General features: G+C 34.3%; 3 protein-coding genes and 1 long non-coding RNA gene across 5 annotated transcripts; 2 read left to right on the top strand and 2 right to left on the bottom strand.

Moving 5' to 3' along the window:
• Positions 1-105: 105 nt before the first annotated feature.
• On the top strand, positions 106-10061 carry alphaCOP (coatomer subunit alpha). Its single transcript, XM_011054676.2, has 6 exons — positions 106-314; positions 4746-5161; positions 5432-6240; positions 6485-7432; positions 8159-9331; positions 9416-10061. The coding sequence occupies exons 1-6, from the start codon at positions 235-237 to the stop codon at positions 9617-9619; spliced, it is 3630 nt and encodes a 1209-aa protein (XP_011052978.1). The 5' UTR covers positions 106-234; the 3' UTR covers positions 9620-10061.
• LOC105145236 (uncharacterized) lies at positions 564-2289 on the bottom strand. The gene is made up of 2 exons (XM_011054675.2): positions 2242-2289; positions 564-1773 (listed from the first exon to the last, which is right to left on the bottom strand). The coding sequence occupies exons 1-2, from the start codon at positions 2272-2274 to the stop codon at positions 772-774; spliced, it is 1035 nt and encodes a 344-aa protein (XP_011052977.1). The 5' UTR covers positions 2275-2289; the 3' UTR covers positions 564-771.
• A 1087-nt stretch (positions 10062-11148) lies between the features above and the next one.
• On the top strand, positions 11149-25762 carry Hcf (Host cell factor). Of its 2 annotated transcripts, none has more exons than XM_087407491.1 (9): positions 11149-12579; positions 16398-17105; positions 18816-18961; positions 19046-20560; positions 20690-20870; positions 20952-22288; positions 22371-22598; positions 22706-23084; positions 23154-25762. In XM_087407491.1, the coding sequence occupies exons 1-9, from the start codon at positions 12420-12422 to the stop codon at positions 23279-23281; spliced, it is 4782 nt and encodes a 1593-aa protein (XP_087263617.1). In that variant the 5' UTR covers positions 11149-12419; the 3' UTR covers positions 23282-25762. The 2 variants fall into 2 exon arrangements, with proteins under 2 accessions (XP_087263617.1, XP_011052979.2); XM_011054677.2 differs by having other exon boundaries at positions 11150-12579; positions 23157-25762.
• Positions 17208-18807, bottom strand: LOC147909348 (uncharacterized). The gene is made up of 2 exons (XR_015545551.1): positions 17528-18807; positions 17208-17450 (listed from the first exon to the last, which is right to left on the bottom strand). It is a non-coding gene; the product is annotated as an uncharacterized LOC147909348 (long non-coding RNA).
• Positions 25763-26887: the final 1125 nt, after the last annotated feature.

Genomic DNA, 26887 nt, shown 5'->3' with positions numbered 1-26887 from the left:
AATGCTTCGAAAATGCATCCGTATTTCTAGGAAATTTGATTTTGTAACTAAAATGTAACTAGAATAAAAATTACAGAAAAATAAAGTACGAATCGCATCTATGTTTTATATAGATGTCATTATAGTTCATGATTATATAGTGACGTGTCTCCTGTCGTGTCAAAAGTTTAAAGAATTTCGAGAGGGTGATGTTTAATTAATTACGTCGTATTTCAAACAATTAGTTAAAGTAAAATGTTGACGAAGTTCGAGACGAAGTCTGCTCGAGTGAAGGGCTTGTCCTTCCATCCGAAACGTCCATGGGTGCTTGCAAGGTAAAGGTTTTCTTTAAATTAATTTCTTGACCATTTGGTGACATTGTACTAATTAAGTATTTATCTGTTTGTAAAAGCAAAATGTTTCATCAGAATTATTTGCTAGAAAATTATTTGATAAATATTGGCATGAATTTGTAATTGCATATTGATAGACATAACCTCTTACTCAACGCACAGTATTTTCAACAATTTAAACACAGATACTAATAGAATTGTATGAAAGGAATTAATTTGTAAATTCATAAATTATTTTTATTTTACTGCTAAGATGAAGAAGATTTATTCATAATTTGATAAATATTAAATATTAAAAGATTCATTTTTACATAAATGCAGGAGATTTTGTAGCATTTTATTAAAAAGCCTATTATAAATGTATTATAAATGTAATACACAAAATAGAGTATATATAAATTTATATTTTAGCTGGTGTTTTATACATCTTGTACATTTCTTATATTGCAGTATTTGATTTCTCTGCCAGAAGACTTGTTTCTGTACTTGTAAATTCGGTACTATTCGCTTTTTTATCTGTAATCTCTTCGACAGATTTCTGAGATGTTACTGTAGACTCACTAGTTGTAATTTCTTCTCTAATTCTTTCAGATATAGATTCAAGTTTCTTTATGGAAGTAACAGATTGTTTTGATGGCGTTTCTTCGATTGCATTTGTTGTTGATTCTAAATTGAATTCTGATATTATATGAGATTTTACTGAGTTAGATTCAGAATTAGTAGTGTTTGTTTGTGAGTTTTTAGCAATATATGATTCCACAGATGCTTTTGTATTTTCAGTAGCCGTAGATGTTGACTTGGAATTACTATCAGAAATGACTGCTGCTGCTTGATAAAATAGTGGCACAGTAGGATTATAAAAATCAAAATTATTTAAAGGCAGTTGTAAGCGAGCGTAAGGATTGTAAGGATAGTATTGGTTCTGTATTACATTTGATATTTGATATCTTGAAAATTCTGGAAGATGTAAATTTAATAAATTTTCTCTAAATGCAGGATAAGATACATCTATAAGGGAAACTTGTTGAAGATTCGATTGATGTTCAATAAGATTATCTGCTTCAGGATTTTTTGAAAATTTCCTTTCTTCATTGAGAACTTCAATATTTGAGTCAAGATCTTGTTTGTTTTTATTTTCTTCAGCCTTTATGGATTCAGATTGTTCTGAGGATTTTGTATTCTCTTGGTCTTTTTCTTTTTGTGAATATCCTTCCGATATCTTCATTGAATTTATTTCATTCTTCAATCTGTTCATAGAATCAGCACCAGTTGTAAAAACAACTTTACTTTCACCACCATTAAAATCTTGAGTTATATAGGAATATCCACTGAAAGTAGGATTAGATTCAGATGTATATATCAATTTTGGTGTGATGGAAAATAGTTGAATGTTCTGGTATGGAACAGAATATGGTTTCACTGACGTTAAACTTGACAAGAGCTGAAAAAATGAAAAAAATTTCTTTTTTTTTTTATATAAAGTTATGAATTACATTAATAATTAATTATCGGTACAAAATTTATATATTATGTAATTCATAAATACACAAAGTCTTAAATTTATTGAAGTATTTAAAATGAAATTATTAAATATCTTAAATGTCTTAAATTACGGGAACAACACACTATAATGTGACGTATCCACCCAATTCAATTGCTTATAATTTTCATAAATATGAACATATTGTAAATTTTTTTTTATCGAAACGCCAGATTAAGGATTATAAGAGTACGAAGCAAATGTATGTATCTTAATAAAAAAAAATTATAAGCAATAGAAAAAGCGTTGAATAAAAGCCGAGCCATACCGAATATACGCCATACCGAAAAGATATTTAAGGATTAAAATGAATCAGACATTTTATATAGTATATATAAATTTTTCATTTAAATACAAATGCATACTTACAACAGTAGTGGTAAAAAACTGGAAAAGCACCATTGTCAAAAATTTGTTTTGTACAAAAGGATGTGACCTTAATGAAATTAAAAAGTGAACTACCAAGATATGTAATGATGCGATCTCTATATACACGGCACCAACGCATTTAACATCCCCACCACTCTCATATTTCGTATACCTCTGTTTCTGATGACCTGATTCTGTAAAAATGTCCTAAGGGGATATGTGAGTCCTGTCCCTCAATTATCGTTGGATTCGTTGAAATGTAGTGCAGATCGAATCTTGGATAATTTTTTGCATGGATTTTTCTTGATGGATTTAGTTATGTATTATGCGTTTTGTAAGAATATATCGTTTAGTTTCAAAAAATAAATTATTCTCGCGATGCAATTTTATATAAAAAGATTTATCAAGTTGCTACAAAATTATATAATATATGAATATATTTATTAATTATATACGTAATATATTTACTTTCTTCAATAATATTAATAATAACACTAAAATATGTTTTATAAAAATATTTTATAATTAATAAATAGTAAAATTATATTTGTTATAGCTATAATATTTATAATATATAAATTTAAAATATAATATATATTCAATATAAAATATAAAATATATTTAAATTAAACTATAATAGTATTATAATAAGGCTCAATAAATTTAAAAAACAGAAAGACAAAGGACTACGAGCCTAAAATAGTTGTTATAAAATAAAAATTATTAAACTGTTAATAAATAAAAAATGTCATCTAATTAAAATATAAACTTTTTACCGGTAACAAACAAAATAAAAATAAACGTTTCGATCCCTGTTGGATCATTATCAATGTAAACAAAAACTGGTGGAAATATTACAAAAATCAAAGTTCGCTCTCGATCATTAATAATCAAACTCGCTCAATTTAGAATAAATGTTACAAGAATGTTGTAATCGAAAACCATGTATTCCTCTTGATTGTGTATGTAGATTATAGACAAACATAACTTGTTTCTGTTAAAAAGTACAAATATTATAATATTGTAATCGTAATATTGTAATATTATGAAATTGTAATCGGAATAAGTAATCAAATCTAATAAGAGAAATACAAGCTAAGAAGCAAGGAATACAAATTTCGGTCGAAATTGAAAATATTCGGCCGAAACCGAAATTGGATAAATCTTACAAACACCATGTTATTTTTAGAGAATTATTGGAAATTGTCAAAATATATGAAATTTATGTACTTTTTTAAAAATAAGATTTTATTAATGTTTTATTATTTCTTAAATCATAAGAAATTTTTTTATAAGTTACAAGGAATTTCAGGCACTAAATATATGGCGACTTGAGCAAAAAAGGATGAAGAAAAAAAGAAATAGTATCGGCATGATTTGGCGTTGATCAGCCGACGATAACATGTAGTTTTTCGAATATTCGTCAACGTGTTGCAATTTGTACAGTTTCGATTTACTTATCGAAACTTTTTTTATCGAAACTGACCGGAATTGAAACCGAAATTTGGGTCGGACTTTATTTTTGAAGAGATGGGTGTAACCAAGATATAATGAATTATTCAGAAAAGCAGATTAATGTGACAAATTAGGCATTTCTGATCTCTTTATTAGATATATGTATACTTATGAGCGAATGATTTATATAAGTGTTTAATATTTATGTGTATATTAAAAAGATTATTGATAGATGGTGGAAGGAATAAAAAAGGATTGTACATTTTTGGGTACTCACACACAAATTAAAATATTAAATTAACAAATCTATAATACCTATCTTTTAAGATAATATATGTATACGAAATATATAAGGCGACTAAATGTGAACTACAAAGATCTATATTAAATTTCATCAAGAATGTCTTAATTATTGACTTTTTTATATTTGAATTACAAGAAAAAATTAAATCAGTATAGAAATAATGAAATTTGTATAAGAATTTGTAAACAAGTAATAATCTTGATTTTTACTTTCGTATTGTTTCCATTATGTTATTGGGACACCCTGTATAGAGGCGTAGGCCCGAAATCCAGTTTCCGAATGACCTCTATATTTATACTTCATTTTGTAATTGTACGCCCAGAAAAAAATCGTGCGAACCATTGGTTTTCGCAATCGAGGGCACTTATAAACGTTCCGTATATGATTCATGGCACAATTGAAAAAAATATGTATAGCGTATAAACCAATAAGCAGTTTCGTAATTGGTACCATATATTTATACATAAATGAAATACATTTATATATAAAAGATTGTTGCAAGAATGAAGTAAAAATTTAAAAAATGAATATTTGTGAGTACATATACATACATATGTATATATATATAGCTCGTCAGATTTAAATATCAAGCTATAAAAATAAAATAAAAAATATGAATGTAAGAGATTTTATGTATATTTAATTATATCAAATAATTACTGTATTTCTTACATAAATGCAAAAAAAAAAATGGAATCAGTAAAAATATTGCATTATATCTTTTACATTCATAAATAAATTACAGTTTACATAATGGCGTTATCCAACTATGGGATTACCGTATGTGCGCCCTGCTCGACAAATTCGATGAACATGACGGACCCGTTCGAGGCATATGTTTTCACAATCAGCAGCCATTATTTGTTTCTGGCGGCGACGATTATAAGATTAAAGTTTGGAATTACAAACAACGAAGATGTATCTTCACCCTTTTGGGTCACCTGGATTACATTAGGACCACAATGTTTCATCAAGAATATCCTTGGATCCTCAGTGCTTCAGATGATCAGACTATTCGAATCTGGAACTGGCAAAGTCGCACTTGCATTTGTGTACTGACTGGACACAACCATTATGTAATGTGTGCCCAATTTCATCCCACAGAGGATATCATCGTGTCAGCTTCATTGGATCAAACGGTCCGCGTTTGGGATATTTCCGGTTCGTGCAGAAATTATTTCTCACACATATTGCTGAAAGTTTTAGAAAATAAAAATTAATTAAAATAAAAATAGATCTAAAAAATTTCTCTTAAATTTGTTATTTCATGAGAAATTTATTAATAAATTTATATGTAATTTATATTTTTTCATTATTTATATATTTATCAATACAACTACATAATTACAGAATTCAAGGAGAAAATTTTATAGTTACGTAATTATTGACAGGCAAATGATTCTGACAATAACCGAACGAATGCAATTGCAGGATTGCGCAAGAAGAACGTGGCACCGGGTCCGGGAGGTCTCGAAGATCATCTGAAGAATCCAGGAGCGACCGATTTGTTCGGTCAAGCCGATGCAGTAGTGAAATATGTTTTGGAAGGTCACGACAGAGGCGTAAACTGGGCATGCTTTCACGGAACATTGCCTCTTATTGTCTCCGGAGCTGACGATCGACAGATCAAAATGTGGCGAATGAATGATGCTAAGGCTTGGGAGGTAGACACATGTCGCGGTCATTACAATAATGTGTCCTGTGTACTCTTTCATCCTAGACAGGACCTCATTCTTTCCAATTCAGAAGATAAAAGTATTAGAGTCTGGGACATGACGAAACGCACATGTTTGCACACGTTTAGAAGGGAACATGAGAGATTCTGGGTTCTTGCCGCACATCCAACGCTTAATCTTTTTGCCGCCGGTCACGATTCTGGAATGATAATTTTCAAACTCGAGAGAGAACGTCCCGCATATGCAGTTTGCGGAAATCTTCTATATTATGTGAAAGATCGTTTTCTTCGAAAGCTAGATTTCACCACGTCAAAGGATACATCGGTGATGCAAATACGCGGCGGAGGAAAAACTCCACCTTACAGCATGTCGTACAATCAGGCGGAAAATAGCGTTTTAATCTGTACAAGATCGCCCTCGAATATTGAGAATAGTACTTATGATTTGTATATGATACCACGTGAAGGAGATTCGAGCACGGATGCTGATACGAAACGGGCATCCGGTGTTACTGCCATTTGGGTTGCCAGAAATCGATTCGCTGTATTAGATAGAGCATATTCGGTAAGATAAATATATTTTACATAATATTTTTATATACGGATTTCAAAATATTTGAAATTCTGTAATTAAATTATTTGAATTAATTTACTTCAATTGAATGAAAATCTTATGTACATTCTTATCATGTTTATTCTACTTCTCTTTTACTTCTATGTATAATTTTTGATACTTTATTATTTTTCGTTATATTTCTATAATATTTTTATAATTCATATAATTTAATAATTGATTTTCCTTTTTTTAGTTAGTTATCAAGAATTTAAAAAACGAAGTCACGAAGAAAGTACAAATTCCAAATTGTGACGAAATATTTTACGCCGGTACTGGTATGTTGCTTTTGCGCGATCCGGAACAAGTAACACTGTTTGATGTACAACAGAAGAGAACATTGGCAGAAGAAAAAATCGCCAAGTGTAGATACGTTGTATGGTCCAGCGACATGTCTCATGTTGCACTGTTGGCCAAACATACCGTCAACATTTGTAATCGTCGATTGGAATCTCTCTGTTGCATACACGAAAACACTAGAGTAAAGTCCGGCGCTTGGGATGATTCCGGCGTATTTATTTACACGACCAGCAATCATATTAAATACGCAATTAGCAATGGTGATTACGGCATCATTCGTACGTTAGATTTACCGATATATGTTACGAGAGTAAAAGGCAATCAAGTTTATTGCTTGGATCGAGAATGTAAGCCGAGGATTCTCCGAATAGATTCAACAGAATACAAATTCAAGCTAGCATTAATTAACAGAAAATATGAGGAAGTTTTACATATGGTTCGCAACGCAAATCTTATTGGGCAATCGATTATAGCATACTTGCAGCAAAAGGGATATCCAGAAGTGGCTCTTCATTTCGTGAAAGATGAAAAGACCAGATTCGGTCTTGCACTTGAATGTGGAAATATCGAAGTCGCATTGGAAGCGGCGAGATCGCTCGATCAAAAATCGTGCTGGGAGAGTTTGGCGCAAACAGCTTTACTGCAAGGCAATCATCAAGTTGTGGAAATGTGTTATCAAAGAACCAAGAACTTCGAGAAATTGGCTTTCCTTTATTTAATAACTGGTAACTTGGAAAAGCTACGCAAAATGATAAAAATCGCAGAAATTCGGAAAGATGTGTCTGGTCAATATCAAGGAAGTTTACTTCTTGGAGACATTTACGAACGGGCTAAGATTTTGCGGGTATAATATATATCTATTAATCAATAATTTTTTATATACAGAGTGTCTGATAATTAACGATAAAATTTTCGCATAACAGCAGAATGGATTAAACTCGAAAAGTCCTTTATTATTTTGCAATTTTCGCAATAGTTAATAAGATTAATTACTAAAAATTGTTGAATATTGGTCTTCAATAATTTTTTACTCAAATATTATCAACTTTATAGAAAAACAGCAAGAGACAAAAATTGTTAATTTTCTTTTCATAGAGAAGAATATTTCTAAGATTTTAGAATTATTTATCAACTTTTTTTAGTACAGGATTTTCTTATACATATATTGGCAATTTTTATCAACATGAGAAAGTACGGTACTAAAAAATTCTGAAAAATTCTCTGAATTTTATGAGAAGAAAATAAACAATTTTTGTCTCTCATTGTTTTTCTGTAAAATTAATAGTATTTAAAAGATAGTATTTGAGTAAAAAATTATTAAAAATATTCAGCGATTTTTATAAATTAATATCTTATTAACTATTACAAAAATTGCAAAAAGGTTGAGAACTTTTCGATCCAGTTTAGTTCATTCTACCACTATGCGAGAGTTTTATCATTAATTATCAGACTCCCTGTATATTGAAAACAAAACTCTTCATTAATTGTGATTATTAATTACAATTAAAATATATAAATAAGTATGTTTTACAACATTGCGTACAAATTATGTATAAATTTCTGTTCACAGAACTCTGGACAAGCATCGTTGGCATATGTTACTGAGAAAATTCACGGAATATCAAATGAAGATGATGACGGCGATTATGAATCGATGAGCGAGGAACTTTCTGCGCTGGAGAAAGGTGCCACATATCTTCGTCCACCTGTACCTATTCAACAAGCTGAGAACAACTGGCCGTTGTTGACTGTTTCTAAAGGCTTTTTCGAAGGCGCAATGATGTCCCGCAGCAGGACTCAAGTGGCTGCTGCTCTTGCTCTAGAAGACAACGGAGAAGCAACCCCTGAAGGATGGGGCAATGACGAGGAACTCGGTATAGATGACGAAGAAGGCGTAGACACGGAAATTGTGCCAGAAGGTGAAGAAAATCCTGGATGGGATGTCGAGGACGTTGATCTTCCACCAGAACTCGAAGCTGCAGCGACTTCCGACGAAAGCAATAATTATGAATGTCTACCTACTAAAGGGGTTTCACCACCACAGCATTGGGTTAATAATTCTAAATTAGTAGTTGATCATATATTGGCTGGATCGTTTGAATCCGCTTTCAGACTATTAAATAATCAAGTCGGAGTTGTGGAGTTTGGACCTTATCAATCTCTGTTCTTAAATACGTACTCTCGCTGCAGAACATCATACGCTTGTTTACCTAGTATACCATCATTATATGGATATCCTCAAAGAAATTGGAAGGATACTAACTGGAAAGATACTACGTCGAAAACAGGTTTACCTGCGGTGGGATTGCATCTTACTGAATTAGTTCAGCGTCTTCAAGTATGCTATCAGTTGACGACCAACGGCAAGTTTGCCAAGGCAATAGAAAAGCTGCAAAGTATCTTGCTAAGTGTACCATTACTCGTTGTCGATACTAAGCAAGATATTGCAGAAGCTCAACAGCTGATTCAGATTTGTCGCGAGTATATCTTAGGTTTAAAGATGGAAACTGAGCGTAAAAGTCTGCCAAGAGCCACATTAGCAGAACAGAAAAGGATTTGCGAAATGGCAGCTTATTTTACGCATTGTAATCTACAACCTGTACATCAGATTCTTACTCTTCAAGTAGCTGTGAATTTGTTCTACAAGCTAAAGAATTACAAAACTGCTGCTTCGTTCGCGAGAAGATTACTCGAGCTTGGACCAAATCCAGAACTTGCACAAAAAATTCGAGTTTTGTTACAGGTAATTTGATTTTTTGTTATAAAATAATATTTATATAAATAATTAATTGCTATAAATGAAAAACTTAATTTGTTCTTTTTTCAGTCTTGTGACAAGAATCCTGTCGACGAGCATAAATTAGTGTATGACGAGCACAATCCATTCTCATTGTGCGCAAGCACGTTCACACCTATTTATAAAGGAAAACCGGAAGTAAAATGCCCCTTATGTGGTGCCAGCTACAGTCCACAGTTTAAAGATACAGTATGCAAAATATGCGAAGTCGCGTTGATAGGCAAAGAACATTAATATTCCATTTATACTGTTATCAATTTATGAATTTTTATTCAATCAGAGGAATGTTGAAACATTTCTCTCAAGAAATCTACAGATTTTCTTAATTGTAAGATACACAGTTTTAATAATTTCAAATTAGAGATCAAAAGAGAAGCAAGAAATATTTCTAGCTTTAGCAAAAATAGATGTACTTTAGCATTCCGTAAGATTTGAATCTTAAACATACTTCTAAATATTCTCTATTAATTGAATGTGACAATTTCTTTTGTATATTTCTAATTCTATTTTAATTTACAGCATTATTTTGCTTTATAATATGTGTTAAAAGTGGACATAAAAGTATAATGCATTAACAGAGATAAATATCTCAACTTAGGATGATTTATAAGAAAATTAAAATATTTATGTAAAAAGAGTGCAATGTTTGCGAATAAAATCTTACAAATTCCTATCATATTACCAAAGTACGATAAATTCCTGATAGGTATGTCCCGTCATTCATTCGACAACGCTAGTGGGCAGGTAGAGCGGACTAAACTGAATCGAAAAGTCCTTTGCCATTTTGCAATTTTCGCAATAGTTAACAAGATATTAATTAAAAAATTGTCGAATATTGGTCTTCAATAATTTTTTTCTCAAATACTATCAACTTTAGTCAGCAAGAGACAAAAATTATTTTTTTTTCTTTTCTTAACTCTAAGAATTTTTTCTGAATTTTTTATCAACTTTTCAGTGCTGCATTTTCTTATTTTTATCAACATGAGAAAATATGATATTAAAAAATTCTGAAAAAATTCTCAGAATTTTATGATAAGAAAATAAACAATTTTTGTTTCTTGCTTTCCTAAAGTTAATAGTATTTGAATAAAAAATTATTGAAAATTAATATTCAGCGAGTTTTAATAAAAAATATCTTGTTAACAATTGCGAAAATATGGGACACTCTGTATAATATATAAAATCAAAATGTAAAGAATTGGAACAAATATATGCTACTTTATATAAAATTTTGTTTATAAGATCTAATCTGTATCAAACGATTAACGTGTATCAAAAATTGATTAATTACATAAAATTTAGAAAACCTTTATTCCAGCAATAATTTGCAATTAAATAACATCTTCACATATGATTATTTTATTAGGTGTACATTGAAATACTTTGAAGAGCTTTGCATACAATGGAGAAAATATTAAATATTAAAAATGCAAAAAATTAGAAATATAAAATTAAACGTAACGCACAATGGTTCAACCTTCATTCTTAATTTGTTATTACTCTAATATTTAATATTTGTTGTTTCTAATATTTCTTCATTTTTGTGCATAGGATTCTTAATAATTTTCTGGACAATTTTCATAATTTTCTAAACCTCTGATTGGTTGATTTTTTTTGTCCTTACCCTAGTGACAAATGTTTATCTTCAAATTGGAACAAAGATCGAAACAAAGATCGATCACGAAAGCAGCTTCGAAAATCGAATCGATTAATCGCTCGAACGCAACGTTTCCCTACACTATTCTGCAGAACAGCGTCGGTTGGCAATGCGCTTGTTACTACTCGTCACCGACGCGTTGTGTGTAATGGTGGACGAGGTCCGCGAAGGCCGCTCGTGCGCGCCATCGAGCTATCGAATATTCCGGCAGTTTTCCCGATAAGTACAACGGAGTCGCTCGTCGCCGGTGATCGATAATCACGTCTACGCTCATCAAAAGCATCGGTTCGCGGATACGGGTCGCTTTGCTCAGCGTTGCTCGATCGTCCTATAGTGATATCTTGTCGCGCCGTTTTTCGTTCGTTTTGACGCAGGTTTCACCGCGAGAGGGTACGGAAGCGGTGGCAGCGGACGAATAGGTGAGAGTGAGAGCGAAAATCGGTGCGCGCGCGCACACAGAACGCTCTCGAGCTCCCCGGGATCGACGACGACGACGCCGCCGCCACCACCACCACCACTATCACCACTACCACCATCATCACCGATCATTCTCGAGAATCTTACCGATTGTTCTCGATTGTCTCGAGAATCTCGAGAAGCTCGATAGTCGCGATACGAGTGGATCTTGCAATCGCGTATCCGCCCGGGCCGCAGCGCGTACCGAGTTGTCACTCTAGCGTTCCACGTTGTCGACGACCGTAAACAGCGCGTATACGTAAATACGGACGCACACGAATACTTGCGCGTCGAAGCACACACACGGTGCGCGTCATCTCTTCTGTACGTGTGTACGTGTTGCGCGCCGTTGGGACGTATACTGTTCTCGAAGCGGCGAATCTCGGCGCCCCTGGAATTGGTTCGCGACCTGCGGCTTTTGTCACCGATTGCAAGTGCGGTGGACTCGAGCCGCGAACGGCGAACGCGCGCCAACGAACGAGAAACAGCCCATCGCCGGACGTTCGGACGTCGCGGCACGGCATTCGAAACGTCGAGAGCGAATACGAGTGCGCGCGGGAGGTCGCGCTGTGAAACGGCACTTTCAGTGAGGTTAGAATCGGGACGTGCAGCATCGAGAGCGGTGCGACTCGAACGGCTCGAGGAAGTGGTGTAAGTTTAACGAAAATTCGAGTTGACTCTCGAGTATTACTGTTATCGTCGGAAGCCGTCGAAAACTACCGTCAGTGCCGTCACGACAGACGGGCTACGGTTTCTGTGATAAAAGAGGGGGACGCCCGTGTAAATCCTCCGAGCGTCGCGCAAAGAGTAACCGAGTGGCAGCGAACGACAAGTAACAAATTACGAGGAAAACGACGTTGATAGTGCTAGTGGTGTTGTACGACCGCACGGTATGAAAAAATGATGTGATCGACGGTCATCATGGCGGCACCCATGCTAAAGTGGAAGCGGATCGCGAATCCGACCGGGCCCCAGCCGCGACCCAGGCATGGCCACCGGGCGGTCGCCATTAAGGATCTCATGGTCGTTTTCGGCGGCGGGAATGAGGGTATTGTCGATGAATTACACGTATACAATACGGGTGAGTTGATCCCCCGAGTGTACTCGTGCTACGCCGCCGTGCATCCCTTTACTTTACATGCGCCGCGCCGCGCCGTACCTGGCGAGTGGCGATTCCCGCGAACCAATATGGCGGCATACGTTGACAAGACCGTGACCGGCCGGATCCTGGGACGAACGCGTCGATTTCGCCTCCCGAACGGAACGGACGGCGTCCGGGCCCGACGTTTGCCGTCGAGCCCGACCGCGCGAACGTCCTCGTTTCCTCGGGACAGCCGCTCGGTCTTGACGGACCTGCGAAATCGTCACGGTCTGTCATTCTACATGTTTATACGCGCGGGAGCGGCCATTGCTGTCTCTAACGTTCCCCCTCCTTCGTTCCTGCTCGTTCCCTCCCCGACCCCCCAATGCCGCTATGCAACGCGCCGAGTGAAGTTTCCCGTCATTCCACGTTCGCGCTCCTCCGCTTTTCTTTCTCCTTTTTCCTTTCGTTCTCGTTCCTTCTCTCTGCCCTTCTTCCGCCTCCCGCGCGCGTCCGCACGTACATTATTATCTTTCTCGCGCTACGTCGCCGACTGCCGTGCGCCTGCGCCTGCGTCTGCTGCTGCGCGCACTTCGAATCCGATTTCGAAATGTTTGTCCTTGCGCGCGAACTCGCCATGGTAACAGCCGGGATGCATATGGTCTCTGCTCTTTGTAGCTGCGCCGTGTGCACTTTTCCTTTGCAATTCTTTTTTTTATCGCTTAAACGAATCTTCCGAGTACAAAAGATAGAGTGCAACTAAAAATGACTGCGTTCGGCAGAAAAAGCAGCTTTGAAATTTTTGCAAAGAAATCTATCCGAGATCGAGGGAAAGAATCAAATTACATTCGAACGATTCGATCATATGTTCAATGCGATTGGTCAATTCTTTCTCCATTCGAGACAGAATAGCTGTGTTCAGCAGAGAAAATAGCTTTGTAACTGTTGTAAAATTCTTAGGGCGGTATTTATGGTCCGTTTTTATTTCAAGACTTTCCTAAGGCCCTGCGTACAATAGAAGGAATTAGGAATAAAGAATAAACGGTTTCAACCTATCAGAAACCGCGTATTCCGATGTATCCGATTTCTGATAGGTTAGAATCGTTTATTCTTTATTCCTTATTCTTTTTATTGTGTACAACGATTAAGTAATGTCTTAAGATCCTTTGGCTAGTTCGTGACTTTGTAAGGGATTTCGCAAAATAAAAAGAACAGAGAATAAGAATTTCAACCTATCGAAAATCATATACTGTGGAATGCATAATTTCTGATAGGTTGAAATTTTTATTCCCTATTTTCTGTTCCCTTTATTTTGCGGAACCCCTAAGACGGTCTTGAATATAAGATCTGATTATGAGTAGGTCTGTTTCTTTCAGCTAAAGTTCTTACACGATTCATCTTTTCTCTTTTTCTTTCCAACGTAGAGAGAAAAAGGAAAAAAGATGAATCGTGCAAGAAGTTCAGTGGAACAAGTCGAACTAGATTCGGAATTCCGATCGGAATTATTCAATTATTCCTTAGATTTCTATTAGGCCTGTTCTTTTTGGCTGAACTTTTGCACCAGTTCATCTTTCTTCCTTTTCTTTCCTTCTGGAGAAGAATTGGTGCAAAAGTTCAGCCAAAAGGAACAGGCTTATTGTGTTTTCTAGGGAAAATAGAATAATTCCGATTCGAATTTATTTCGAATTCCATGATAAGCTAAAAAGAACAGGCCTCTTCAATACGATTTGTTCTTGCTTTTGATTCCTTATGGATTTAAATACCAATCATATTGAAAAGTTTTACAACATTTGCAAAGCTGCTTTCTCTGTTGAACGCAGCCATTTTTAGCATTGTGAATACAAATCATAAAATCTATTCCACAATGTGCTTTTTGTTTTCTGTTTCCTGATTTTTGCTATTTTTTATATCTTGCCTTTTTGATTCTTATCCAGTTTTTTGTTTTACGTCGTCGAAATAAAAGTAAAGCCTATTCTGCAATGTGCTCTTTGTTTCTTTCTTCTTACCTTTTGCTTTATTCTCCTTTGCAACCGTTTTATCAACAATTATATTTCTTGCTACGTATTTCTTGTTTCTTTCGAAGTTAACTTTTATCTCGGGCGATATAAAACAAAAAACCGGATAAGAAGCAAAAAAACAAGATGTAAAAAGGCAAGAAACAGGAATCAAAAAGCACATTGTAAGACAGGCTTTAACGAACTTTGGAAGAAACAGGAAACACGTTTCCACAAACAAGAAATACAATTTCTTGTTGGCAAAAAATAATAAAAGGCAAGAAACAGGAAATAAGGAGCATATTGTAGAATAGGCTTAAGATTCTTTAATATTATTGGACGCATATTTAAAGTCTGTTTTCTGTAGCTGAATTAATGTACACTTTTGAAACTTGAAGTGAGATAGGTATATGTTTGATATTTGTTGAAAGTAAGAAAGAGAGTGCTAGTGTCGTTTAGTGCAAGAACAGAAAACAGACTATTAGATTCTAAAAAATTACAATTAAGGGCAAAACAAAACATATTAAAGAATTTTATAGTTACAAAGCTGCTTTTTTTATTGAATTCGACACCAATAACACTCATTAATTAGTTTTTTAATGTTATATTTAGAGTCCGACCGAAAATTTTACCGAAACTGAAAACTTATGTATCAGTTTATACTGAAATCATATAGCTCTTCATAAATATTAATTTTAATATGTGTAATTATTGTTTCAATAATTAAATTATGATATTTATGAAGAAGAAATACTTATTCTTTGGCCAAAATTGACACTCAACCAAAATTTCGATTTCCGATTTCAGCCGAAATTTAATTATTGTTTCAATAAATTATGATATGAAGAAAAAGTATTTGCACGTGTTATACATATGGTCTTTATAGGATTCCTAATTTTTAATTTTGGTTTCAGTTAAAATTGACATGTAACTGAGTTTCGGTTCAGTTTCGGCAAAAGTTTTGGTCGGATTCTAGTTACATTATACTTTCACTATTAAAATATAATTAACATACCTAAACGTTGAAAGGATAAAGAGAAAAGATGTAAAATATGATTACGTATTTTGAAACGAAGTGAAAATTACATAAGTATGTAAGTTTACTAAATGTTGATCCCAATTAAATTAAGAAATTATAAATATTCTAGTGCAGTTAGCAACTAAAAGAATGCAATACTTTTTTAAAAATAGATTTTGGAAACAGTCTATTCACCGAGTGATTGGTTCTTGGATCCATAAGTAACAACTTAGTGAACATGCTGCATTCCACAACTTATTGAAAAAAATGTGTTGCAATCTTTTAGTTGCTGATTCTCTATACATACATTAATTAATTCACTTTTATCATTTTCACTTTGTTTTAAGATATATGAATCAACCTTTACAACCTATGAATGATATTCAAAATCTAATTTTGTATATAAGATTGTTTTAAAATAAATTTAAATAGTATTACAAATTTTTTCATTAACTTATACATTTTATGTTTAAATTATTTAAAAAATTTTGCAAAATCAAATTACCTGTTCGAAATATTTTTATTGTTATGTATTATATATAATTTTGTAGAAATTTAAAAAAAGTACGAATAACATGTATAAATAATATATACAACAAATATTTTATATTTTATATTTTTTATATTTTTCACATTATATACACTTTTGTATATTTATATACCATTAATAAGAAATAGAAAAAAAAAGATTATTACCTTATATTAAAAAATTTACATAAAATAAAAATATAATATAATATATACGTAATATAAATTTTGCAATCTAATCTTGTATCAAGATATTTATACAAGATATATCTTTGCAGCAACAAATCAGTGGTTTGTGCCTTCGACGAAGGGAGACATTCCTCCAGGTTGTGCAGCATATGGTTTTGTTGTTGATGGCACTCGCATCTTTGTCTTTGGTGGAATGGTAGAATATGGCAAATATTCTAACGAGTTGTATGAACTACAAGCGAGTCGATGGGAGTGGAAACGTTTGAAACCAAAGCCTCCTAAGCATGAACCACCACCATGTCCACGATTAGGACATAGTTTTACCCTCATTGGTAATAGGGTCTTCCTTTTTGGAGGTCTGGCGAATGACAGTGATGATCCGAAAAATAATATACCGAGATATTTGAATGATCTATACACGCTCGAACTTCTTCCTAATGGCCATACAGCCTGGGATGTGCCACAAACGCATGGACACGCGCCACCTCCTAGAGAATCCCATACTGGAGTGGCATATACTGATCGTACCACGGGCAAGTCTTGTCTAGTGATTTATGGTGGTATGAGCGGTTGCCGTTTAGGTGACTTATGGTTCCTCGATGTTGATTCGATGACTTGGAACAAGCCAGTGGTTCATGGACCTACCCCTTTACCACGGTCACTCCATACTGCCACTTTAATCGGTCATCGAATGTATGTATTTGGGGGTTGGGTGCCATTGGTCGTCGACGACGTTAAAGTCGCAACACATGAGAAAGAGTGGAAGTGCACTAGCACGCTAGCATGCTTGAATCTAGGTAAGTTATATTTTACTTTCTTTATATTGATAGTGTTATATAAGATAAAGTAATCTTTAAATTGCTAAAATTATTTACAAAAGTAGTATACAAGAAGGGCCAATAACGTATAAAAGAATTTTAATTTAAATAAGCAAAATTAATACAAAACAATTAAAATAAACAAACATTTCAACTCCAATTGAGTCATTTTCAATGTAATCTTATCAATAATATAAACATCTAAATTAAAAATCTGTGCATGGTCTTACAATATTCTTACAATTCCTTAATATAAAATTTTTCTTTCTGTGTAATACGCTGCGAGTCATTTTTATCAAGAATTAACAAAGTCATAAGAAAATTCTGGAAAAGTAATCGTGAACAAAAAGAATTAATTACATAAAATTAATTACATAAAAATTAGTAATATGATAATGTACCTTAGTAAATATGTTAAGAGTCAAATAATACACAACGAGAAAAAAATGTAGACTATAGTCCATTTCGTGGTACAATATAATAGTCTTTTTATTTTATAAATTATTATAAGCAACTTTGCAAAGGTAACAAGCATCTTGTACGATGTTAAATAACGAAAGTCAAACAGAAAAACATTATCGAGAACGAAAAACGGCAAAATAGGGGAGAAAAAAGGAGAGAAGATATTAGGAAGGAGAAAGAGAATGTATAATGTCAGAATACAATTCCGGCAAAGACTCCTTGTCATTTTGTCTATTTATTCTATGTTTCTGTTTTTTAATGTGGACCATTTCAAATATCAACCTTTTATTATATATGAAGACTCTACATCTAATATATCCACTTTATCCTATTTAAAGTTATGATTCTCCTCAATACGATGATTGGAAATCACTGATGGAGATTTTGAACTTATATTGATATCAGAAACATGTTTCATGCAATCTGGTCTTTAATTGTCTTTTAGTTTGGCCAACATAACTGACATCACAATCCTCGCAAGATATTCTGTAGACCACATTTTGATTCTGAACGTGTTCTAAATCATCCTTTCCTCTGTTTATGAAACTTCTTAATGTTAGGAATGGTAAAAGCTAATTTACAATAAAACATGTTAACAATAGATATAAATTTTTCGGATATCATAATAACATATGGAATCGTAAAAAAATCTCTCAGTGTCATCCTTATTTTTATTCAAATTATTAATCTTATTAATGTGATATTTAATTCTATTATGAATAGTCGAAAAAATAAAACGTAACGGATACCCGTAACGGATTCTGTAAAAAAATCTTAATAGCATCAATTAAATTATTTTGGAATTTCGGATGACACAAACAAAAAATCTTATCCATAACCCCAAAAATTACACCTCTTTTATGACAAAGTGGATGATATGAATGGAAATTAAGAAATCTACCGGAAAAGGTTGCTTTACGGTATATATCAAAAATAAGATTCCGTTCTTCAATAATCATCGTATCTAAAAAACTTATTTTTCCATCAAAGCCAATCTCCATGGTGAATTGCAATCTAGTGTGCAACGAATTAAAAATATCCAAAATATCACAAACACTCTCAGATAGAGCAGCTAAGATAATATCATCAACGTATCGATAATAAAATTATTTAGCCAATAAAAGATGACAAAATTTTACTGTTGAACATACAATTTGATGTATTAAATGGATAACTTAATCAATGCAGTTCAGAAGATAAAAATATTATCAAATGTTACTGTTTCAGAAACTCTCACTTGGGAACAACTGACCGTTGATTCCTTGGAGGAGAATGTTCCTCGTGCTCGTGCTGGTCATTGTGCAGTTGGTGTACACAGTAGACTTTATGTATGGTCTGGTAGAGATGGTTACCGCAAAGCTTGGAATAATCAGGTTAGGGTTAATTAGAATAGCATGACTTTTGTTTGGATGATATATTATTGTATTAACAAAATGAAAATCTTTTTTTTTGTCTAGGTTTGTTGTAAAGATTTGTGGTATCTTGAAGTCAGTAAACCAGCGGCACCTTCCAGAGTTCAGCTGATTAGGGCTTCCACGCAGTCGTTGGAAGTCAGCTGGACAGCAAGCCCGTCCGCGCAATACTATATTTTACAAATACAAAAGTATGACATGCCTCCAGTAGCGGCAACTGGTAGTGCCTACCCATTGGTAAGCGCACCGACGCCGACTGCGCCTATCATCAGCACTCCTGTTGCGACAACAACCTCTGCAATGGTAGCAACTCCTACAACTATACCTGTCACATCTCCGCCTGTGACTACTATTGCCGCTCTTCCATCGACTACACCACCTGTTGCTGCCGCCGTCAGAGCATCTGTTGCGACAGCTGTAGCAACGGCAGTAGCGACTCCATTACGAATTCAAAGTGCAAGTCCTGTGCAAAAACCAGTATCATCGCAAGCAGTGCAAAAGTCGATAAGTCCTATGACCCCGAGAGTCGCAACCGGTAACGTCATACGTATTCGGTCTCCTCTGGTCACTTCCTCAGCAGCAGTGGCTACAGCAGCAGTAGCAGTCGTTACTACTGAGCAGCAACAAACAACTGTTACTACTATCACTACTACGACTACAACTACGGCTGGTCAAACGCCCGCTGCCATGTCTGGAATCGCTGCTTTGGCCGCAGCCGCAGCAGCCACTCCAAAAATTACTATGAACAATGTTTCAATCGTGCCACAAACTGCAGTTGCGACTGCGACTGCATCCAACACCATCAGAATGAAAAATGTACAACCGGGTCAGCAAATACGTTTCGCTGCACCTGGTGCGACAGTGTTACGCACTGCTTCACCACAGCAGAGCAAACAGATCATACTGCAAAAGCCCGGCCAAAATATAGCTGGTCAGCCACAGATTGTACATCTTTTGAAAACTGGACAAGGAATGGTGGTACCTAAGGTAAGTCTGATCCCAGGCAAAAGTGTTCAAACAACGGGCGCGAAACCTCTTAATCAGGGACCGACAATACTGCGATTGGTAAATCCTAATACGGTTGCGGGATCAAAAATCCTCACGACTATGAAAACGTCCAACATAGTGACGATGAGTAAAGGACAGAACATTACTGGCAAGCAAACCATAATGATCACCAAACCGACAGGAAATAGTGGATTAGTCGGCAGAACCAACCAATTTATCGTTGTTACCACAGGCTCTGGTCTAAGAGCTGTACAAGCTGTAACAACATCACAAGCTGGTGCAGGACAAGGAGCTACTTCTGTAGCTACTCCCGTAAATGTTTTGCCATTATCAGCTACCAATCATGTCACGAATCAACAAGGTGTCAAAATGATTGTTGTTTCCTCTGGTGCAATGGGCGGTGGAACGGCTGGGAAACCTTTAACAATCACAGTCCCAGGACAAGGCGGTGTACCAAAAACAGTGACTATTGCTGCGAAGACCGGTGCGCAAACCATTTTTAATACTAGCAAGAATCAACTCGTTACAGTACCACAAATACAAAAGGCACCTGTAAGTATAACAAGAAATATTTATGTATTTTTTTTATAAGATATGAACTAAATTATTACTAAACCGATTATTACTAAATAATGACAATTAGCATATAAGAATTCTTTATAAGTACTTGTTAAACTGTAGGAAGCCGTAGCTGTATCTGGAAAACCAGTGACTTTGCAAATGCCTGCAGGTATAAGCGCAAAGACGGTTACGCTTTTACCAACAAGTAGCAGCTCCATAGTAACTACTAGCGCGTCAGATTCAATAGACGCTAGCAAAATGCTGTTTGTTTCATCGCAAAAACAACCATCGGCCTCCCTTGGTAAAGTTATATTGCGATATACAGCATAAAACAATGAAAATTATTTATGACATTAATTTACACGATAAAATAATATTTCAGCATCTACTTCTGATGGCCCCGCTACTACTGATGCTGCATTAGCTGCATTAGCGGCAGAAGCTGGTCTGATAGATCCGGTTCAGGAATCATCTGGTGGTTTATCATTCATGGTAACTACGGATGATGGTGCCGGTGGTGATGATAAAATGGAGGATAGCTGTAATGGCAACGAAGCGACCACAGCGGCTGCTTTAGTTTCTCAGATGGGTGCAGGAGAACCAATGCAAGTCGACGGTGACGGAAACTTTGTGCTTCCGCAAGTAGATGGTCCGATAGACGATCTCTTATTAGAAGATGAAGACAAGATGGATGTAGATGAAGAACCTGCTGCGGAAAATGTTACCGAATCTAACGCTGAATTGGCAGAAGTAACAGAACAAAATGTTGATGTATCCGAAAATATTCAAACAGAGGGATCAACTGTAAAAGAAGTTGCCGAGGCTGGAGAAAAGAATGAAGCGACAACAGCCGATCTTCCTGAATCGATTACCACTAATGAAACCGAGAAAGCTAAAGATGTTAATAATTCATCAGTAGATGATAAAGCAGCTATGGAAATTAATGCTGATGATTCAGAGTTACCAAGTGAAAAAGAGGAGATAAAGGATTCTCAGTCAGTAATCGATGATGAAAAAGTAATAAAATCCGAATTGCCTTTAGTACAATCAGCCATTGAGGCTTCATCCGAACAGACTTCTCTAACGGACGTTGTAAATCCGATAACGGAAATCGATGAAACTCAGCAAGATGAGGATAACCTGGTGAAAGACATTAAGTGTGAATCGTTGTCTGAAAACGAAAAATCGCTAATATCTGAAAATCTTACCGAAGACACGGATGCATCGCATCAACCCCAAGACAATACTCAAAAAATTGAGATAAAAGATGAAATTGAAGACTTGGAATCTGATCTTCCAACCGAGAGTTCTCTTATAAAATCAAACGAAGATGATGAACCGATGATTACTGATAATAGTACATCGATTGCGACAGATAATGTAATAACTCCCGTTATTATACCAACCATTCAAATGAAATCAGAGCCAGAAGATGAATTTATAAAACACGAACAAGCTATATTGCCCGATTTGCCCATATCACCGATCAATGGTGTCGCTGCACCTGTCGAGAAAGAAATGGAAAAAGTACATACTCCCATGAAAATGGAGATAAAGGATGATTTTGTCATTTCAAAGAAAGAAAATCTTCAAAGAGAGAAACAAGAAAAGATTAATGACGCTAGATCAGAAACAGGAGATGATTCAACAGCTTTGACAACATTAGCTACTGCTGCTTTGGGATCGGCTGAACCAACGATGAAAATAAAAAATGAACAGGTAGATTTTATTAATTGTCTATATCATTTTATTATTATGTTAAATGAAATACAAATGTTGTTATTAACTGCTTTTTTTATAGAGCGAAGAAGAAAAGAAAGAGGCAGAATGGTATGATGTGGGAGTGATAAAAGGAACTAGTTTTACTGTTCAGCATTATTATCTTCCTGGTGATGAACCATTAGATGTAACACAAAATTTGACAATGGATGTTTTTAAAGGAAGAACTAAAATAGCAGTAGAACCAGGAACTGCCTATAAGTTTAGAGTTGCCGCTGTGAATAGTTGTGGACGAAGTGCTTGGAGCGAGGTAACCAATTTAATTCTATATTTAGCGACATTCGATAAGAAGAACGAGTTTTTTCAACAAAGAGAAAAAATTTGCAAATTGATTACGAATCCTCACTTTCGTTATAGGTAGCGGCATTCAAGACGTGTCTTCCGGGATTCCCGGGCGCACCGAGTGCTATAAAGATATCAAAATCCATAGACGGTGCACAAATCTCTTGGGAACCACCTTCTAGTAACGTTGGGCCCATTCTCGAATATTCCGTCTATTTGGCAGTGCGAAGTACCGCGTTGAACAATGACGGAGAACCAAAAACAATTGTGTCGAATCCAAATCAGTTAGCTTTTATTAGAGTTTATTGCGGTTCGAGTAATTTTTGTTCGGTGAACAATAGTGCCCTTAATGCCGCTCACGTGGACACCACTACGAAACCGGCCATAATTTTTAGAATAGCAGCACGGAACGACAAAGGATACGGACCAGCCACTCAAGTCAGGTGGTTGCAAGGTTAGTCGCGCGATTTGTCCTAACAAATTTTTTCAAAGGAATACATCTGAATAAACACTTTGTTATTAGCAGATCCAACCACTGCAGTGAAAAATAATTCGCAAGCGAAGAGACCCGCTAGCACAGATCTACGCTCGCAAGTGACTTCTCCACAGAAGAAAATGAAAACAGAACCACCTAGTGATAATTTCTCGTGAGCCTGTTATCTCCCTGGCCTCGTACAGCCGAAACTCCCATAAGCAACGCTACTCATTATTTAATTTCTATATGCCTAACAACGATAATGAAATCAATGTATTATCAGCTAAATGACGTGATATACAAGTAAGCGAAAGATATGAACATGTGATAAGAAACGACAAGAAAACGATGGAACGAAGAAGAGAAAGAAAGAAAAAAAAAAGAGATATTCGTAGACTCAACCTATGAGAGCAAAGAAGAATACTTTGCTCTTCCAATTCTTACATATAGGTTGAGTTTACGGATACCTCTTTTTTTTCTTTTTTTCTCTTTCTCTCTCTCCTTTCATCGTTTTCGTGAACGTCAACGTCTTTCTGTACTACGTTTCTTACTCGCTGTCATCTTATTTTTTCGTGAGAGTGCGCGAGAATCTTTTTTGTAAAGACATAAGTACCGTTAATGGCGACATGGTTATTTTTTGGAGTTAAGTAAGTTTTTTCCATGTTTATAGTGTTTTCTAACGGACGGTACGACATATCGCATCTAAATGCTCATACTTGCATCACGTAAAAACACGGCTAGCATGTTCATTTATGATTTTCTTATTATCTGGCAACAGATGAGTTCAACGTATGACATTGTATGGGAATGAATAACCGAACAGGATTCGTGTTCGACATTTTACATACATTTGTTTACAACAATTACACATATATATATATACATATATATATATGTAATATATATATATACACACACATATATATATAATATACATATATATATATGTAACACATATATATATATACATTATATATATATATAATATATATACACATTATATATATATATATATATGTTTGACAAAGATGTCTATTTTAAACATCCAAATTCTTTATAATATATTTATCATTGATGGAGTATCTGCATTCTTTTTGCATTCACCATTATATGCAGAGTAAGCTCGCTTTTGAAATATAGGGTATTTAGTGTACATAAAATTCTCGCACTGAAAAATTGTGTTTATCGCATTCTGAAGTAATAAATACTTTTTCATAAGATAGAATAATTGGGAGATATATGTATTGTCTAACCTTGATTAATCTCCTATTTCAATCTGCTCGTTTATGTTTTAGTTTCACGCAGTAACGGAAGCTTTTATTGTCATCGATCCAGTTTTACGTGACGATCGGTGCTATATATTATTCCGATACTTTTGTGTTACTGCCAAATGCGACAGAAATATGTTATCAATATTAAGAAGCATCCCGTAATATAAAATTATCTATTAAACATGTGTAATATTAAGTTACTTGTATGCTTTTGTCAAACAATTGCAACGATGCAGAGATATTTTGTATAATATATCTATTAAATGAATTATACTATATATGTAATTAATGAATATCTTTAAGAATCGGGCACTAGGATGGTTATTCATATTTTAGTGGATAAAAGAAAACTTCACACATGGAAAGTTAAGGATATTTTTAGACAGCAACGAAACAATTGTTTGAATATTGATATATCTGAATAACTGTAGGCTGTATATCCTTAACATAAATTCTAATCTTTTATAGCTTTAAGACAAATAGCAAATATTGGACAATTAATGCGCGAAGGAAAGGTAAGAGAAAAAGATACAATATCGTTTTAGAAAGGAGCACATGTAATATCCCTCTAACATTTTTTTTTTGAGCATAATATTATATTTTAATCAAAATATTGAATAAGTTTTTGATAAGTGGAAAAGTATTACGAAAGCTGTCGGTAGTCTCACTTCTCTCGGTTGACTTTGAGGCTATGTTAAAGCTGCAATAATTTAAGCGTATATTTTTATTTTAGATTATCCATATACATATGCTTTCCGTTATCCATATATGTCATAAGCAAATAGAACACCATTTACTAACACAGCGTCCCAAACGCTCAATTTGTTATATTGACGTTTTACGTTTACAAAGTTTACTAGGAAATCTGTATGTTATAGAAAGATTATCTCCATGGAGGGTACTCTCGTAGTACCAAAGAATTTTAAATTAAATGTACAATTGTTTATCTTTTACATGGATTCTTATACTCGACATCTTTAGAAACATTGCCTGGAAATGCATGCAGGTGAAGACATAGTGTGTATAATGTAAATGGGATAACTAAATGGTATATACTTTTAAATGCATTGTTTTAATATTGTTCGTGCTGATCCTCTGTGTTAAAAAAAAAACGAGAAAAAATAGAACTATCTGTATCTAATCAATAAGGAGTTATCAGCTGTTTAATTTTGTTTATATATTTTGTTGACAGGAGATGACACTAATCTGTATCTGTGTCTGTACACACAAGTCTTGTGTATAAAAATATCTTGGATTGTCACTACAACCATGCGTCTCACCGGTATCCCTTTCTTTGTAAATCGCCTGCTACTCTACTGCATTTATACTCTTCACCGAAGTATGTCGTGCAAATAAATATAGATAAATTTCTTATACGATATATAATCTTTACCTTCATTATGCTTTATATACTTGTATGACTTATGGACACTAGAAAAAAAAACAATATTTTGTATTCTTATAAAAATGTATACATGTGTTATGCTTTAAAATTTACATTTATGCTTTAACATTTTACTTGATTTTAATTTAATCATTTTTCTTATAGTAATTAACTTTTTGCTTTCTGTATTATAATTTTCCATTTCACAAACTTGTATTTTGTTTTTTCTTTACGTATAAATACTATAAATAATACCATAAATTTTATTGCAAAAATGCTACAGCGATAAAAATATTGCAAAATTTAGTTATTGATACCTTTAAAATATTTTGTGTTATCTTTTTGAGAGAGAAAGAGAATTAATGTCTTGTTTGGCAGTAACGAGAATCATACATATTTATTTAATTCCTATCTCATTTTATTCAATCATAATCGAGCAGAAATATGTTATATAGAAAAAAACAAACGCGAATAGAATTGTTACGTTTTCTATTGATATTAATGAATTAAAAAAATAATATTACTTCAGTAATTAATAACACAGACATGTATTAAATTGGGCAAAGTTAATTAGACATTTATTAATTTAGACATTTTCATAATGAATCATTTTTTCAATTTATAATTTACTAAAGATAGAAAATACTGATTGGCAAATACATAATTTATTTACTATCTTATTTTTATATACTGATGAAAAGATTCTCAATCTGATTGAACTAATCTGCTGTACGAGAGACCAAAAGATCCAAGTCAGCGTCGGACCATGACTTTCCTACAAATCCTTTTTCTATACTAAATCTTAATCGTATATTTAAAAATTCGCAGGTTATTAGAAAACACCGATAAAAAGATTATGGTGAAAGTGATTATTACGCGCTATATAATAGGATAATAAAAGGTTGCGATGATATTTCGATGGATATAATTTAGCGCGTTGTGGATAATGTATGCTAAATGGATGATATTGCACTGCATGAAACCTGCAATGATATTAAGCGGATTTGTATTTTTTGATAAGGATTTCCGGTTATACCTACACATGTCGCCGGACAAAATTAGATACTCTTGATTGTGAGTGTATCTAATTGATTTATAATAGTACATCACACGACGAAAGTTTCGAA

The sequence above is a fragment of the Acromyrmex echinatior genome, chromosome 6 (assembly GCF_024713525.1).
Source record: "Acromyrmex echinatior isolate Ae372 chromosome 6, ASM2471352v2, whole genome shotgun sequence".
In the NCBI taxonomy this organism is placed as follows: domain Eukaryota; kingdom Metazoa; phylum Arthropoda; class Insecta; order Hymenoptera; family Formicidae; genus Acromyrmex; species Acromyrmex echinatior.
This window is presented reverse-complemented; position numbering and strand designations above follow the sequence as displayed.

Bases quoted from the DNA above. Each gene is read 5' to 3' on its own strand.
- alphaCOP (XM_011054676.2), top strand. From the start codon at position 235: ATGTTGACGAAGTTCGAGACGAAGTCTGCTCGAGTGAAGGGCTTGTCC. The intron at 6,241-6,484 runs GTAAGATAAATA...TCCTTTTTTTAG, and splicing joins TATTAGATAGAGCATATTCG to TTAGTTATCAAGAATTTAAA. The intron at 9,332-9,415 runs GTAATTTGATTT...TTCTTTTTTCAG, and splicing joins AAATTCGAGTTTTGTTACAG to TCTTGTGACAAGAATCCTGT.
- LOC105145236 (XM_011054675.2), bottom strand. From the start codon at position 2,274: ATGGTGCTTTTCCAGTTTTTTACCACTACTGTT. The intron at 1,774-2,241 runs GTAAGTATGCAT...TCATTTTTTCAG, and splicing joins AGTTTTTTACCACTACTGTT to CTCTTGTCAAGTTTAACGTC.
- Hcf (XM_087407491.1), top strand. From the start codon at position 12,420: ATGGCGGCACCCATGCTAAAGTGGAAGCGGATCGCGAATCCGACCGGG. The intron at 17,106-18,815 runs GTAAGTTATATT...TTACTGTTTCAG, and splicing joins GCTAGCATGCTTGAATCTAG to AAACTCTCACTTGGGAACAA. The intron at 20,561-20,689 runs GTAAGTATAACA...GTTAAACTGTAG, and splicing joins CACAAATACAAAAGGCACCT to GAAGCCGTAGCTGTATCTGG.